Source organism: Magallana gigas, chromosome 10 (assembly GCF_963853765.1).
Source record: "Magallana gigas chromosome 10, xbMagGiga1.1, whole genome shotgun sequence".
Classification (NCBI taxonomy): Eukaryota; Metazoa; Mollusca; class Bivalvia; order Ostreida; family Ostreidae; genus Magallana; species Magallana gigas.
This window is the reverse complement of record NC_088862.1, coordinates 35,729,126-35,745,790: the sequence shown is the minus strand read 5'-3', so window position 1 is coordinate 35,745,790 and position 16,665 is coordinate 35,729,126. Positions and strand designations below refer to the sequence as shown.

Here is a 16,665-nt window from a genome sequence, read left to right as displayed (position 1 = left end):
TAAAGGCAATTTTTTTTCTTTCTTCCTTTTTGGCACCTATTTTAGGCCTATAGTTTTGATTTTGGACTCAGTGGCTAGAAGAATTAATACTTTTATGGAATTGTCACACTAATTTCAATGAAACTATTTTTTTTAGATGCGCATGCTGCAACTTCCTGGATGGTGCTGAGCCTGTCAACATGTGGAACCCACGTGTACTTGGGGGTAAGTATGTTTACTCTGAATTATCTCTCTTAGAAGCCGCATAAGGCGCTATTTTTCTGATCTAAAATTTTTCTTGAAGCATTTAACTAAAATTTCTCTTTCATGAATTATATGCTGAGAGTATAGTTAATTAATTAACTTAATTAAAGCTATATAGTAACATATAGTGAAATTCATTCCTTGCGTGAGACCTAAAGAGAAACATGTAACTTTTATTTTAACTGCATTTTTTCCGAATTTCAGGAGTTGTTTCCCTTGCTTAAGATCAACAATGGCGGATAAACAATGGGGGATGCTGTCTTGTCACCATCGGTGAAATTTGATACCTGTATACCTGTATTTCTACCAATCGTCTCAGTCCTCTTTGTTGTGTACATGAGACAGGTAAGAAAATCAAGATAATTGTTTGCAATCATTTTAATAAGATAAACAATGAAAAATGTAACATATTTACATGAACAGAGCACCCCATAAAAGGACATGTCACAATTTTACACAGTCACGCTCATCATTCACACATTACCATACATTCAGTGCACATTATTAAAACAGAGCAATCATTAAATGTAATAAAAAATTCACATGATATAAATATAATAAATTACAAACATTTCATTCATGCTAACTACGCCCCCACCCCACCCACCCATGATAACACCCCCAACACCCCCAACCACACTTAGCTACTTCCTGTTTAACTTTGGATCTGTAAGTGACTTAAGTGTCTTAATTTAGACTTTTTATCATACAGCTGATTACTTTTTAGATCGGTAGAATTTTCTTCGGAATTTATATTTTAATAGTTTTTGTTTCATTTTAAAGTAATTTTGCCTATTTTGCTGTTGTTTTAGATGGTGGACCACTCTACTTCCTTTTACAACAGGTGCCCCTACATATTCACAAAGTTTCAATGTTGAATTTTCATGACCCTGATTGAGTGAGTGCACAACTTTATGTATTCTACCTCAAAGTTTCTACTACAAGTAATATATTTTGGATTTGATTTTAGATATGTTTGTAGCAGTTTAAGTACTCGGTCCTGCATTTAAGATTCAGGTCCAAGGCAAATCTCTGCATGGATTCTCTCATAGCTTTTGTTCTTCCAAGAAACATGTGACTGCTGAATGGAGTCTTAGCAGTCTGTTTTCTTTGAGAGTCAAAGAAGTGGCGCAGGTCTTCAAGGTTTTCAATCATATGCCCTTGGTTTTCAGATGCACCGGAAGAAGCGGCACTATCTCCATCACTGGTAAAATGGGAAATGACGAGTGGACCGTCATCACTTTGCAGCTCACCGATGCATTCTGTAGCCCATCTCTTTAAATCTCTAATAGCGGTCTCTGGAGGAATGATTGCAGTGCAGTCTTCATGTCCTGGACAGGTAACTTCCTTTCCCTTGGTTCTAAGATGGGTGCTGTTCTTGCTCAGTTTATTGCCACTAAACACTGCCACAACAACTTCTTCGTAACATTTACACTTAAAGTGTATCTCACTTGTGTGGCAGCTTGGAATGGTGTTTTCCCGATCGCTCTTGAATGTCCTGCCCTATTTTCTTCAAGCTGTTTTTGTTTACATCAGTGATGAATTTGCCTACTGTGTTGCAGGTCTGATGAATGTAAGTGGCTGATGCTGGTTCGGTGTTGGCGCCAAGAAGCATCCCACGCATACCCCCTGTTGTAAGGCTGCTACCCAAGTGGCCGACAGCCATGGACAGATCAAGCTGTGTGGCTCTTTGTCTCCTTCCAGATCGACTGACTTCCTCGTACTTGTTTCAAGACCCAGCTCAAGTCAGTTTAAGTCAGAGTCTGCATTATCTAATACTACAGTATCAAGATCAGCTTTTCTTGGTGTAAGGCAATAATGGGTGTAAACATGGGGAACTGATGACAACTTATGGATACAGGTAGGAATATAGGTCAAGAGGTCCCTTTGGGTATGGGCAACTCAATTGAGGGGGGGGGGGGTAAATATGGGAATCTGACAGTCTGAATGTAGGTCAGGAGGACACGGGTATAATTAGTCAAATGGAATGTCCAATCATCAGGTCTACTTTCCATAAATTTTGAATCAGTAAAGAGAAAAGTCCAAATATATAAGCTTTAAAAGGTCTATATTTGGTAATGTCTAATAATTGCCCCTGATTTTATTCAATTTTAAAATAGTATTATATAAAAAAAAATCTTTATAAATCGTTATACAGAGGATGCTTTTAAATTTAATCTTAATATCAGTGATTATTATTAGTGATTTATTTTGATGTACGTCCTGTGTAAAATATGCAGACATTTTCCTCAGGACGCATGATTTCATTATATGTGCATCCCAAAGGACGCAATAAATTTAGAAACACACATACACATTTTCTCACTAAGAAATTCCAGAACATTGATTGTTCCTTTCTGAACTTATTAACTAGACGCCCGAAATGTTCTGAAAAAAACCCCTCCGAAAGCAGAAATCTTATTGGTCTACACTTTGTGATTAACCAATGAGATTACATGATTCATGACATTACAGGGGGAATTTGATGTCAATCCCCATGCCACCAAATAAAAACAGATAAAGCTTCTCCCAAACCATGGTAGATTAACCAGAGTTTATGAAAAAGTAGACAAGGTGATAATCTGAAATTAAAAACAAAAAAGAGGTTCATGCTGATAAGAACGCTGATCCAGAACTTTGTAAAATAAAATATGGACTCATTGTTTTCGGCTTGGGACTCATAGTTACGATTAAGAGGAGTATTCTGGACCAACAAAGACCATTTTCAAAATGAATCACTGATTATTCATTGGCTGTTTATATATGACTTCATCTTAATGTAAGTAAATAAGCTAAATCCCGCAATTTTGCAACAAACGAAAATGTTGTCATTGTTTTCTTAATATTTAACATTTTGATGTAAAGAGCACAGGTCTGCTCAAGTACAATTTTAACATGTGTTTTTGTTCATAAAATTGTACATATCATACTAAAAATCGGTATTTGATTAAGCCTGCACTCGATGTTTCCCAGTCAAAAAAACCTTCGGAAAGCACCCATATTTTCCTACAAAACATTGGTTTACCGGTATTTAAAGAAGACAACCTTCATGACTCACTTATTTTCAAAATGATTTCAACTTTCTGCCACCTTATTTCTAAAGATATTTACAAAACTTGAATTTGGGGGCCAGAAAAGCATACTAATGTATATGGTCCTTTTCTTTATCTTTATGCAGAACTCTTCTTCCCAAGAAGATTGAAAACATTTAAAAAAGTTTGAATATGGCAACAACTTCTTAGATGAAATTTATTGATCAATCTGAGATTTTGGTTTTATAGAGTTAAAGTTTGTGTCCAGAGTCTGGAGAAATCTCTCAAGGAACTACTGAGTGAACTCAAACAAACTCCGATGCCACTCGTCTTAGAGTCGGACACAGTGGACAGTCTGACGAGTCGACCCAGTGCTCAGGCCTTGAACCAGCGAGTGTTACATCACAACTCAGAGTTGACCAACTTTGTATCTAGAGTCTAGACTGCTGGAGGAGAAAATGGAGCTATGCAACACACTGGGGCGTCTAGAGGAGGAGATCTGGAGATACAGGCAGAGAATTAAAGAGCACAGGTCTGCTCAAGTACAATTTTAACATGTGTTTTTGTTGTACATATCATACTAAAAATTGGTATTCGGTTAAGCCTGCACTCGATGTTTCCTAGTCAAAAAACCCATCGGAAAACACCCATATTTTCCTACAAAACATTGGTTTACCGGTATTTAAAGAAGACAACCTTCATGACACACTTATTTTCAAAATGATTTCAACTATCTTCCACCTTATTTCTAAAGATATTTACAAAACTTGAATTTTGGGGGCGAGAAATGCATAATAATGCATATAGTTCTTTGAATATTTTCTTTTATCTTCTCAAGAAGATTGAAAACATTTATAGAAGTTCAAATCTGGCAACAACTTCTTTGATGAAATGTTATTGATTAAACTGAGATTTTGGTTTTATAGAGTTGAAGTTAGTGTCCAGAGTCTGGAGAAATCTTTCAAGGAACTACTGAGTGAACTCAAACAAACTCGGATGCCTCTCGTCTTCGAGACGGACACAGTAGACAGTCTAACGAGTCGACCCAGCGCTCAGGCCTTGAACCAGCGAGTATTACATCATAACTCAGAGTTGACCAACTTTGTGTCTAGTCTAGACTGATGAAGGAGAAGATGGAGCTACGCAACACACTGGGGCGTCTAGAGGAGGAGATCTTGAGATACAGGCAAAGGGGTACCGAACAGCAGGTATGTTAGTCTGTAAAAAAAGGCAGAGAGGTGCCGAACAGCAGGTATGTTAATCTGTGTCTGTGGATGAAGAAACCAGGTTCCAAACATCGTTTATGTTAGTCTTTAGATAAAGGGTTCCCAACATCAGGTGTGTGAATTTGGAGATGAATAAAGGCTATGAGTAATGAAAGAGGGATTCTGAATGTCAGGACCTGGTATGTAAATCTGGAGCTAAATGTAAGACTTAAGGTATGTTAGTCTGTGGATACAGGCAAAGGGGTTCCGAACAGCAGGTATGCTAGTCTGTAGATACAGGCAGAAGGGTGTTGAACAGCGGGTATGTTAGTCTATGGATAAAGAAAATAGGTTCCAAACATGGTCTTTAGATAAAGGTTTCCTAACATCAGGTGTGTGAATCTGGAGATGAATATAAGGCTATGAGTAATGAAAGAGGGATTCTGAATGTCAGGACCTGGTATGTAAATCTGGAGCTAAATATAAGACTTTGGGTAAATAATGAGGGATTCTGAATGTCAGGGACAAATGTAAGACTGTGGATAGAGAAAGAGAAATTCTGAATGTCAGACAACAAGTAAGAAAATTAGATGCTTCATAATCAGGGTTGTAAGTTTGTAGAAAAATGAATACCTAGGAGTGAATTAACCATGTTAGTTGAGACATCTGACAACAGGAGCTTGACCAATGTCGGGGCGACTTCAGAGTGAAACAAGACCGAAGGTCAGGCATCGCTGGAGTAAGGACAGAGGGGGACAGGGAAAGGGTATGGAATAAGAGAAAGAGAGAGAGAGAGAGAGAGAGAGAGAGAGAGAGAGAGAAAAGAGACAGGGGATTATAATACAAACACTGGCAGTGAAAGTAAAAAAAAACCACATCCATATACTGTAGACGTATTTTTTTCCACGGGGTCATAATTCCGCGGAATCACAATATCAATTTAATCCGCGGGTAAAAATTTACGCGGATTCTTTGAATGAAAAAAAAAATTTGAATAATTAATATAGAATTTAGTTCTGAGCGATTTTCTTTACCGAGAATTTTTCCAACTTTGGACTTAAATTGTAAGAACTGTTCACACTGTGAACAGTAATTATCGGTTTTGCACTGGTCGGTAGTCATAAGTTAGCCGTCAAGATGTTACGACGCTGGCTAAAATCGTCTTATGAAACACCACATGATGAATATTTACCAATTCATGGGTTCACATGTCGTTTAAATTGTGAGTTGATCAGTTTTATCAATTAAAAGTCAGAGCACAAAGGGATCTAAAAATTGCAGTAAAAACACGGGTCTTAGTTTAAAGTTAATTGGGTCATTGAAAGACAGACCCGCTTGGGGCTATTTGTCGTCTGACACGTGCCGTTATCTCAAGCTGAGAGAAAGTTTAAATTTCATGCAAGTAAATTTACAGAAAATTCAAATCTTTAGAAGATTAAATTATTTATTATGTGAATTCTCAATACAAATTTGTTTCAAATTGACAGTTTGCATAGATAAAAACGATATACATTGGGTACACGTATGTGCAAGTGTTATATAAAGTAGTAACTTCCGATTATCCTTATTCATGTAATGCAATTTCAAAATTTCATTCCAAAATGCACTTTAAGTACACTGTGAAAATATTCAGCGGAAAATGTGTGCCCGCGTTCATAGCGTAAATTAATACCACGCGGACAAAAGTACGTCTACAGTATTCATTATATTTAATATTTGAAGTTTGAACAACATTTGTTATATTGATACCTGTTTACTGTGATTAAATTCTGATGACGGTAAATCTGTATTTAGATCCAGCGTCTGTACGGGAAGTACCTGCTAGCGGACAGTTACAGGAAAGCCCTGGTCTACCAGAAGAAGTACCTGCTCTTGTTACTGGGGGATTCCAGGACTGTGAGCAGACCACTTTGGCTCTGATTGCCAGGATGGGGGTCTACCCCTCCCCTGAGGACCTGCAGCGAGGGACCAGGCCCCGCCGACCGGTCACTGCATTTAGGAGTGCTGCCAGGGTGGTGGTAGCCGTAACTAGGTCAGTAGGTCAGACTGGACACCATGTTCAAGAGTTTCGCCTCATTGGTAGTGTGGTAGTGGTTCAGCCTAGATATTTATTTGTTTTTAATTTTCCTGGAGAAATGTACTATAATGAATATTTTGGATGTAAGTTAGCTATGTTATGAAAGGTAAGGGAAGCACATTGATATGTATCTTAACATCTGCAGTAGATTTCTCTCCCTTTACTGTTCTTGCTGGATGCAGTCCTTGGTCAGGAAGTGGAAGAGAGCCACTAGAGTGGAATCCCCCGTGATTGGGGGCACAGTCGACCTCCAACAAGGTGACCTAGTGACATAATTCTACATTTTTAGCTCACCTGAGCTGAAAGCTCAAATAAGAATTGATGATCATGTTTTGTCCAGCGTCCGTCCATCTGTCTGTCTGTAAACTTTTGACATTTTCGACTTTTCTACGGAAGCACTGGACTGATTTCAACCAAAATTGGTGCAAAGCATCCTTAAGTTAAAAGAATTTATATTTGTTAAAATGTAGGGCCATGCACGCTTTCAAGGGGAGTTGATTAAAATTCAATGAAAATTTGTTAGTATTTTTCGAAAATCTTCTCCCAAAGAAATGTTTTGGCCAAACAAGCTGTTATTTGTTTAGAAAGAATCCTTGAGGAGTGTAGATTCTAGTTTGGGCACATCATGATCCCTAGGGGTAGGGTGGGGCCACAATGAGGGGTCAAATATTTATATATGAATATGTAGAATAGATTTCAAAATCTTCTCTGAACTGATATACAATACACTAGAGGAGAAGCCGGCAGCGGGATGTAAACAATCTACCCAGCTCTAGGAATCCAGTGCTCTTACAGGTGTAGTAGACAATGAATAGCACAAAGTAAAGATGCATAGGTACAATCAACATGCATAGTTTCTTTGCATATATTATTAAATTCACTATGTTAAGAATAAATATGAGTACATTCCATTTTGGGAATATATAGGGAAAATCTTTTAAAGATATTCTTCTCAAGAATCGATCGGGCAGATAAGCTTAAACTTGTTTGAAAGCATTCTCTGTTAGGTTAGATTAAAGTGTGATAAAATCGTAATCCCCGGGGATAGATTGGGGCTATTCGGGAGGAAAGGGGTTCAGATAGATATGATTATTAAGAATTATTCTGAAAGAATCTTCTTCTCTGAAACAGATCGGGCAGAAAATCGGAAACTTGTGTAGAAGCTCAATATGTGATATGACTATAAAACCATCTTGTTTCAAATGGGCTCAATGAAAAACTTAAAAATAGGCAGGGGAATTTTTTTTATACAGGATCTATTATACTACATTTTTGGATATTTTGTATATGATGCCATAAAGCTTATCTTAATATGTTTATTGTTGCTCAGGTGAGCGATGTGGCCCATGGGCTTATTGTTTTTATAGACTTTTTAGTCGCATACTCATATCATAGGTTGTTAATTATCAATTGATGATCATTTTCAGTATGGAATAATAGATTTTCACTCCAATGTAAAATTTATAGAACCATTTTAAGAAGAATAAATTTACAATTTGGTGTTTTACTTAATTTTTACATAAGTAAAGAAATTACATGATAATAAACATTTTTCTTTCATGGCACAAGTCCATTCCACAGAGTGATCAAGTTGACTGTAAAACCACGTCTGATTGTAATAAGACACGTCTCTTTATTTACAGGTTACGCTCAACTCTAACAGTTTCTCACCACTCCGCATCAACAAACAGTCACGACTGAACAACTCGGCTTCGGACCCATCAACAGTCAAGCTTCATCGCCCCTCCATTTAAGTGTTCATTAGTCTACATACAGTCCGTCCTATTTGTCTTCCAGCTTTACTCAGAGAGGCCTCCTTAATAGAGCTTCTCCATATCACTTACTAGGGGGAGCCTCTAGTGGTTACCATGTCAACAGCAATGGAGTAACCAATGCGAGCTCTTCTTATCAGTCAGTGGGAGGGGTTTTGTTAGTTACTATGTCAACGGCAATTTCTCTGTCCATACCACTCTGCCCACGTGGGACTAAAGCAGCAAACCACACCCACTTCTGAAAACTCAGGTGCTAGAAGGTGAGCTAATTAAACCAGAGATGTAAGACAGAAAATACTTAAGGTGGTATGGGACACCTGTTGATAATAATGGGTATAACAGTACATTATAATCAAAATACTTTAACTGGTTAAGAGTTTAGAGATTTTACAATATTTTATTGCAAAATATGTTTTGAAAATCTTTTCAAAGTTAATAAAAACTATAAAACCTCCTTAGATGTTTAAATGTAAAACTTATTTCATGCAATGTCATGTCACAAAATAAGGTGTTTTTTTTTCATTTTTTACAAAAAAATTAGCTGCTCTTCTTCTTCTAACAAAAGTTGGTCACTCATCTCTAATACGTCAGGATCAGAAAGGCCTCGTTCAATGCCGACTACATCTCTCAACTGAACTCGAACATCTGCATCAGAGACTCGGCGGGATGTATTCCGGTGAGTGAGAGTGAAGGTTCAAGTCTCAAAAGAGATGCCATGGTATTGCAGTAGGTCAGGTCTAAAACCAAGAATATTTTCAAAATTTGATATCAGCTGTTGATATTTTTTGACTGTAAACTAGTAATCATAACAAATTATGATTCCAATTATATCACTGCTTATTTATTTTAAAAACAAATAACAGTCTCAAACAAAACTAATAAAAATCATTGTTTTCATCAAACACATTTTCCTTTTGATTTATAACCCAGTCGGTTCGAAAAAGACATGGTTTAGAAACACCCAAATTGATTTCATGTTGCACCATGATTTAGACACACCCTTTTTGAGTTCATGTTGTACCATGATTTAGACACACCCATTTTGAGTTCATGTTGTACCATGATTTAGACACACCCATTTTGAGTTCATGTTGTACCATGATTTAGACACACCCATTTTGAGTTCATATTGTACCATGATTTAGACACATTTTCATTCAAAAAGGCAATTTTGATGAATTTCAGTTAGTCAAACAAAGACATGATTTTGACATACTCCCAGTCAGTCAGAAAAAGTACATGTTGAACCATATTCAGTACATTTATAATTACTTTAGTATATGTCAGGCTTGGGGTGAATTACATTGTAAAGTAATGCACTGCATTACCATTACTTCATGAATATGGGCATCAAATTACCATTACTTGATTTTCTTGAAGTAATGCATTACATTACCATTACATGAGTAAAGTAATGCATTACCATTACCATTACTTTGTTAATTTTTTCAAATGTTTCAAATATAAAACACTCTTTAACATATCTACAGGTTCATGTTCAGTATCAGTTTCAAATTCAATTACTTATGCAAGATTCATTCTTTGTTTGCTCAATATTTTATCATCTTGTGGCATTATAAACAACATATGACAAAAGTAAATGTATATATATATAGACATTTGAAATTGTACAATATCAGGTATGAAAAAGAGACACAGAAGTACATGCACAACAGAAAACAAATTATGATTATTGATTTTTATCATGGATGGACAGTGTATTAATTTTGTTTTTAAAAGTGCATGTCTGTCCTCTATTCGTCATGGGAAGGGAATTGTGGATATAATAGAAGAATACATGAATCTTGTATTTTCTATCATGCAGTCCAAACTATACAACAGAGAGAGAGAGAGAGAGAGAGAGAGAGAGAGAGAGAGAGAGAGAGAGAGAGAGAGTGTGAGAGAGAGAGATAATACTTTTCAAATGGGTTATAATATTGGAAGTGATTTTGATTTTTATCATGGATGGGCAGTGTATTAATTTTGTTTTTAAGGGTGCATGCCTGTCCTCTATTCTATTGGGACATGGTCAAGGGAAGGGGATTGGGGTGTATAGCACTTCTTATAACAATATATTGTTTTGATACTTATAGATTATCCTGGGGGCATTGTGTGTTGTTGATACATTCTTTACTGAAGTGCAAACTAATTGGAGTAAATTGTTTAAATGATTTCAAACGCTTAATAACAACACTCTCATAAATGTTATGGAATTGTGTTGTTATATCTAGTTATATTAACAATTTAAAAATGAACTTTTAAAAAATCTTTTTATACAATACAACTAAAACATGTTTATCTCAAGAATTATTTCTTTCTTCTTTTAAAATAATTTTAATCAAATACAATTCCAGCTATTCACTTATTCATCACATTTTTTAAAGTGAGCATGCATAAATGAGCATAGTAATGCAAAGTAATGCCATGTAATTCCAGCATTACACTACATTTTGGAAAGTAATGAATTACATTACCATTACTTGTAATGCTAATTTTGTGGCATTACACATTACTAGCATTACTTTGAAAACAGGTAATGCATTGCAATGCATTACCATTACATTTAGCATTACCCCAAGCCTGGTACATGTGCACTTCATTCTTTCATCATCTTATTGAGGCTGATTTATAATTTATAAATCATGTTTTCGCATTCTCAACTTGAAATAAAAGTATGATATATGGCTTAATTGTAATACCTTAAATAATATAATGTCAATTATCGGAGATCCAAATGTTTCACCTAAAACTTTTATATGATGACCGTTTTAAGTATGAGTTTAATATTAAATGCTGTATTATGATTCCATCTATATTGACACTTACTGTTATTATGCAATAAAACTCTCTAGAGGATGACATACTTCAACCGTCAACAAATTCTTAAGCCACAACTCCAGTAACACAGTATATACTGTGTGTATATCAAAAGAGGCCAGGGCTTTTCTAGACATAGAGTGTGTCGGGATAGGCTAGCCCAGTAGTGCTGATATCAACAGGCTCTTTGAATCTTATTTGCTATGGTGTATACTCTCTGAAATTTTCTTTCTTTGCTATTGTTTGAAACATTAAGGTTATAAAAAAAAATTCTATTACCTTTAAGGAGTTTATTAGATTAGAATTATCCAGCTGTGAATATGGTTATCAGGTTTTTAGGTGATATCAAAAATCTTTGAGATATTTTGCCTATTTATAGACCATAAATTTTGTTATTTTTCAGGTACTCCAAGATCAAGGTATCTCCTTGGAGATAGGCCTGAGGTCCAGAGATCCTTGTTATAAGTTTGTCGTCACTGTGACCTTGTTATTGGCTCCATACTCTCTGATGTTGGACAACAACATTCTTTGTATCTGCAATAATCATAAGTCCTGCAATTTCAGGAACCAATAAATGGAATGTAAATTATTGTTAAGTTGGGACCAAATGTTTTATATTTTATTGTTCTTATAAACGATTCAATATCATGGTGTTTGATGATTTATTTAAGCTGAAGCAAATTTTGAACTCATCCAATGATTGCACAGGGCACATTCTGTGCTGCTGTTTACATATTGTTAAGACAGTCCAGTTCAAGTTCATAATGTGCTGTTTTGTACCTATTGTTAAAATACCTAGTTATTATTAATTATGCAAAGGCTATAGCAATATTTTTATGGTATTAATGTCAGAGTTTTATATGGAGAAATGTAGACATAGAATTATTATGTTTTTATGGTGTATGATATTTGTTTCATATTTTATTGGATCATTGCTGTTTAAAACTAGTCCTTACTGTCTGTGATTAAACATTAATAGCTATGTGTACCTACCATGTAAATCTATCAACCCCCTCCAACCCCCTCTACACTCCACCCCCCTCATATAATCTGTCTACCTGCAATACAGAGGGATTTATTATATATATATATCAATAGTACAGCAATTCTGCCCTTTTATCAATAGTTTTCTAATTTTATTTGTATAAGCTAATATCTGGAACCTGTTTTATCTTGTCATCGTTGTAACGTTGACAACCTACTGCCTTTTTTGATTCTCATAATTTGGCCAAATACTCAAACTATTCCACAGAAGCATGAGTATATACTAGGTACATGTATCTTGAAAAACTATACGGTTCAGTTTAAGTTGTTCTCTATATAAAACTTACCCAATATCAAAGATCTTAATGCGATGGTAAAATCTGCATAAATCTATAAATCATTGTCAGGTCTATCATGTCAGATGTTATAATCTTTGATGAAATCCCTTCACATCTATACTGTCAATATAAGGGAGTTTATCCATGCCTATCAAATATATCTGACTAGATATAATGGTATCAGTAGAACACCCTTTGTTTTATTTATTGTCTATCGCATAACATGTAACTAGGATCATTGTTTAATGACAAGTGGATTATTGTACAATATTTGTCATGTGTTTATGTTGTATGATATTTGTTTCATACCCCCCAATATAATCTGCCTACCTGTCATGCAGATAATTCATTGTATATAAGCAATAGTCCAAAAGTTCTGCCCTTTATCAATAATTTTCTGGTTTTATCTGTATAAGCTGTTGTCTGGAGACTATTTTATCTTGTCATCGATGTAACATTGACTCTATTGCCTTTTGTATAAGAAACTTGCAACATGAACGTATAAATGTCTTTTAAAAATCGACTGCTTTGTTTAACTTAAAGGGGTTCTGTAAAATAAAATTAACCCAAAATCAAAGATCTTAAATGCTATGGTAAAATTTGCATATCTTCAAAGCCCTTGTCAGGTGTAACATGTCATATGTTATAATCTTTGATGAAATCCCGTCACATATTTTTATAATGTCAATACAAGGGAGTGTATATATGCCTATCAAATATATCTGGCTATATATATAATAGTATCATTAGAACATCATTTGGTTTATTTATTGTCAATTATATAACGTATAACTAGGATCATATATTGTTTTATGATAAGTGTATTAATGTACAAGTTTTGCCATGTATTGGAATGTATATTTCGATGCTGAATTGAAAGTAAAATATTTAATTTACCAAGTATTGTGTTATTTACAAAACGAGATAGGATATCATTGTCTTGTGATATCAGATAGAAAGTACGCCTACAATCCTTTTATGCTGTAGAGTATATGACGTATAAGTCTTGTGGTGTTTTGAAAAGTGACTTTTAAGTCGTGTGGTCTGAAAAGTTACATCTTATTCACGTGGTCTGTGAGAGAAATTGACAGCTAAGTCATGTGAACTGTAGGAAAAACTGGCATCTAAGTCACGCGGTCTATGGGAGAAAATAACATCTAAGTCATGTGTTTTGCAGGAAAAAAGTAACACTAAGCCACGTGGTCTGTAGCTTAGTCACTTGGTCTATGGGAGAAAATGAAATCTAAGTCACATTATTGATCTGTAAGAGAAAATAATATTTTAGTCATATATAATCTTAGCCACGTGGTCTGGAATAAGGGATGAAGGGATAATGACATCTGGGTTATGTGGTCAATGGAAGAAAGTAATATCTAAATCGCTGTCTGAAATATAATATATTATAATCTTTGATGAAATCCCATCACATCTATTTATAATATCAGTACAAGGAAGTTTAACTGTGCCTTTCAGATATATATTTCTAGATATAATGTTTGATCAGAACCCCTTTGGTTTATTTATTGTCAATCATAGTTGTAACTAGGATGACTATTTTATGCTAAGAGAATTAGTGTATGCTTTGTCATGTATTGGATTATATGTTTGGATGCTGAATTGAAAGTAAAATATTTAATTTATCAAGTGTTGAAATCCCATCACATCTATTTATAATGTCAATACAAGGAAGTTTATCCATGCCTGTCAAATATATCTGACTATAAGATATAATGATACCATTAGAACCCTCTTTAGTTTATTTGTTGTCAATCATAAAACCTGTAACAAGGATCATTGTTTTATGATTAGTTGACTAATGTACAAGTTTTGTCATGTATTGTATATGTTTGGATACTGAATTGAAAGTAAAATATTTAATTTACCAAGTGTTGTGTTATTTACAAAACGAGATAGAATAATTATTATTGCCTTGTGATATCGGATAGAAAAGACGCCTATAACCTTTTTATGGTGTAGAGTAAATGACATCTACTAAGTCTTGTAGTGTGTGGAAAAGTGACATTTAAGTCATGTGGTCTGTGGGAGAAAATGACATCTAATTCACGTGATAGCAAGGAGAAAGTGACATCTATGTCATGTAGTTCAGGAGAGAATTTGACATCTAAGTCATGTGGTATGTGGAAAAAAGACATGTGGTCTATGGGAAAGAAAATCTCCAAAATTTATATATTTTTGTCAATTTACTGGGGCAATATTTAACACCATTTTTTAATTGCTGACAAACAATGCATTTAGAATAATATTTAACGTTATAATTTTTCGACAAAACATTTGTTTATCATTATGGAAGCATAGTTTTTATATATTTTTGTTATTTCAATTGCTGCATTTATTTGTGTATATATAATACAATTTTACTCAAATTTCATATTTTTTCTTGCATATAAACGTAAATAAAATGCATCTATTTATTCTTACCAAAGTGTTTTCTTTCTTGGCCATTGGCTTGAAAGTAAAAGCAAGAGAATGAATATGATTCAAAATGGTCACCCGAGTAGGATTCTGTTTTTATTGTTCTTATTCTGCGGTGTGTGGAGCCTGGTCAATCATACGGGAAGTTTGCGCATTAAAAGAGTATTTATAGATTGAGGATAACATGATGGAGGAGTTTATTGAGGGGGCGGGGGGTGTTTCTAACCTCCTCGCTAATTCACCAACGGATTCTTGCTTTCAGTAAATTATTGCTACAAGCGACTTATAAAATGTTCAATTAATTACAATTACACCAATGAAGTGTTAATGCATGTTTTGTCCGTCTGATGAGAGCTTCCGTTATCGGTGACATATGGTGATAACGATCAGTGTTCAAAATCAAAAGCCCTAAGGAAAAATGCAAAACAGGAGCTGAGCAAACACGGACCTCTACAAAATGTCAGAGGTAGGATAAGGTGCCACGGAGGAGTGAGTAACACCCGCCGTTTGGTCCTCGTCGTAATCAGGAAAAACGGAAAACTCCATATTCTTATTTGTTTAATTATCAGTGTTTGAAGTTCCTACTTAATTATTCATTGTGCAGTGACAACATGTTAATGCTTAAGGTGGTATGAAACATATGTCTATGTTAATGTAGGTGAAAGTACTGTAAGCCTTCCGTCTTACGGATCCAATTGAGGGTCAGCTCAAACTTAGTGATGACAAGTCCAGTATTTCTTTCTCTTCGGTTTTATTAAGCGTGATCGTATAGTTACAATTACATCAGCTAACAGCAGCCCAAATCAGGAGTCTCAGAATCTATCTCTATAAGCGGAATCTCTAAATCTAAATCTAAAATATCTCTTAATCTGTTCAACATCATTTTACATGGGTATATATAACATTTTACTTATGATGGACAGTTCTGACTAGTTCGGCCCATTTACGACGATCATGAGTAAACATTTAGTGTCCAAAATTAAGATTAATAGTTTATTCCTAAATAAAGTAACAAAACCGTCAAAACTGCCAATCAAAGAGTCTGGATGCAGGATGTGAGTCTCCGAGTCCTGGGTCTCGGAGTCCCCCACCTAGTATGAGGCATCACTTACTCACAATACGTTCATTCATACACGGCATAAACGGTTACAAAGGTTAATATATAGAATACACAATACATGACTCAATATAGAGTACCAGAGCTATCGTTGCAGACACAGAATCGCCAAATATGTCACATGTTGTTAAACTCTCAATTTGGATATTATTATGCCCGTATTATGCACCTGGTTTCATAACATCATTTAGGAATACTACGCATTGCTACAAGAGTCACAGAGTTCATTCTGTCAATTATCATTAACACCATTCAGTGCGCAGCATCTAGGTACACATAAATATCATAGTGACCATTATGTAATACTAGCAATTCAAGGTCATAGCATGGCTATCTGTTTACAGTACATTATAACTAAAATACATTCACAGGTTTAGAATTTCCAAATATCACAATTTTTAACAAATGTTGAATGTAAAATAGTTTAAAATCCCCAGCGGGATTCGAACGCATGATCTATGGATTTGTAGAGAAACCTCTGACCTAATGCACTACGCTGTTAAGGTCAGACGACACGTTCCTCAAAATTATATAAAACTTTTGTCAGGAATTTGTTATTGATTTATATACTACTACTTTAACCAGCTTTGTTGCAAAAAATAGGCTAGCTTACTAGGCATTTGTGCGAGATACAAGAGTATGCAATT

At 35.0% G+C, this 16,665-nt stretch overlaps 2 protein-coding genes across 12 annotated transcripts in view; both read left to right on the top strand.

Moving 5' to 3' along the window:
- Window positions 1-16,665, top strand: part of LOC105332837 (uncharacterized) — a 302,923-nt gene that overhangs the window by 229,257 nt on the left and 57,001 nt on the right. The window lies entirely within an intron of this gene.
- On the top strand, window positions 103-14,911 carry LOC117683920 (A-kinase anchor protein 9-like). 8 transcript variants are annotated; one of them, XM_066073251.1, is made up of 13 exons: window positions 103-204; window positions 448-588; window positions 1,056-1,141; window positions 1,416-1,582; window positions 1,806-2,104; window positions 3,525-3,807; window positions 4,202-4,483; window positions 5,118-5,246; window positions 6,275-6,512; window positions 6,703-6,815; window positions 8,201-8,589; window positions 8,871-9,005; window positions 11,550-14,911. In XM_066073251.1, the coding sequence occupies exons 8-11, from the start codon at window positions 5,168-5,170 to the stop codon at window positions 8,215-8,217; spliced, it is 447 nt and encodes a 148-aa protein (XP_065929323.1). In that variant the 5' UTR covers window positions 103-204; window positions 448-588; window positions 1,056-1,141; window positions 1,416-1,582; window positions 1,806-2,104; window positions 3,525-3,807; window positions 4,202-4,483; window positions 5,118-5,167; the 3' UTR covers window positions 8,218-8,589; window positions 8,871-9,005; window positions 11,550-14,911. The 8 variants fall into 8 exon arrangements, with proteins under 8 accessions (XP_065929323.1, XP_065929322.1, XP_065929324.1 ...); XM_066073250.1 differs by having other exon boundaries at window positions 5,095-5,246; XM_066073252.1 differs by having other exon boundaries at window positions 1,806-1,988; window positions 4,202-5,246.

Bases quoted from the DNA above. Each gene is read 5' to 3' on its own strand.
- LOC117683920 (XM_066073252.1), top strand. From the start codon at position 5,168: ATGTCGGGGCGACTTCAGAGTGAAACAAGACCGAAGGTCAGGCATCGC. The intron at 5,247-6,274 runs GTATGGAATAAG...ATCTGTATTTAG, and splicing joins CAGAGGGGGACAGGGAAAGG to ATCCAGCGTCTGTACGGGAA. The intron at 6,513-6,702 runs GTCAGTAGGTCA...TAACATCTGCAG, and splicing joins GTGGTGGTAGCCGTAACTAG to TAGATTTCTCTCCCTTTACT.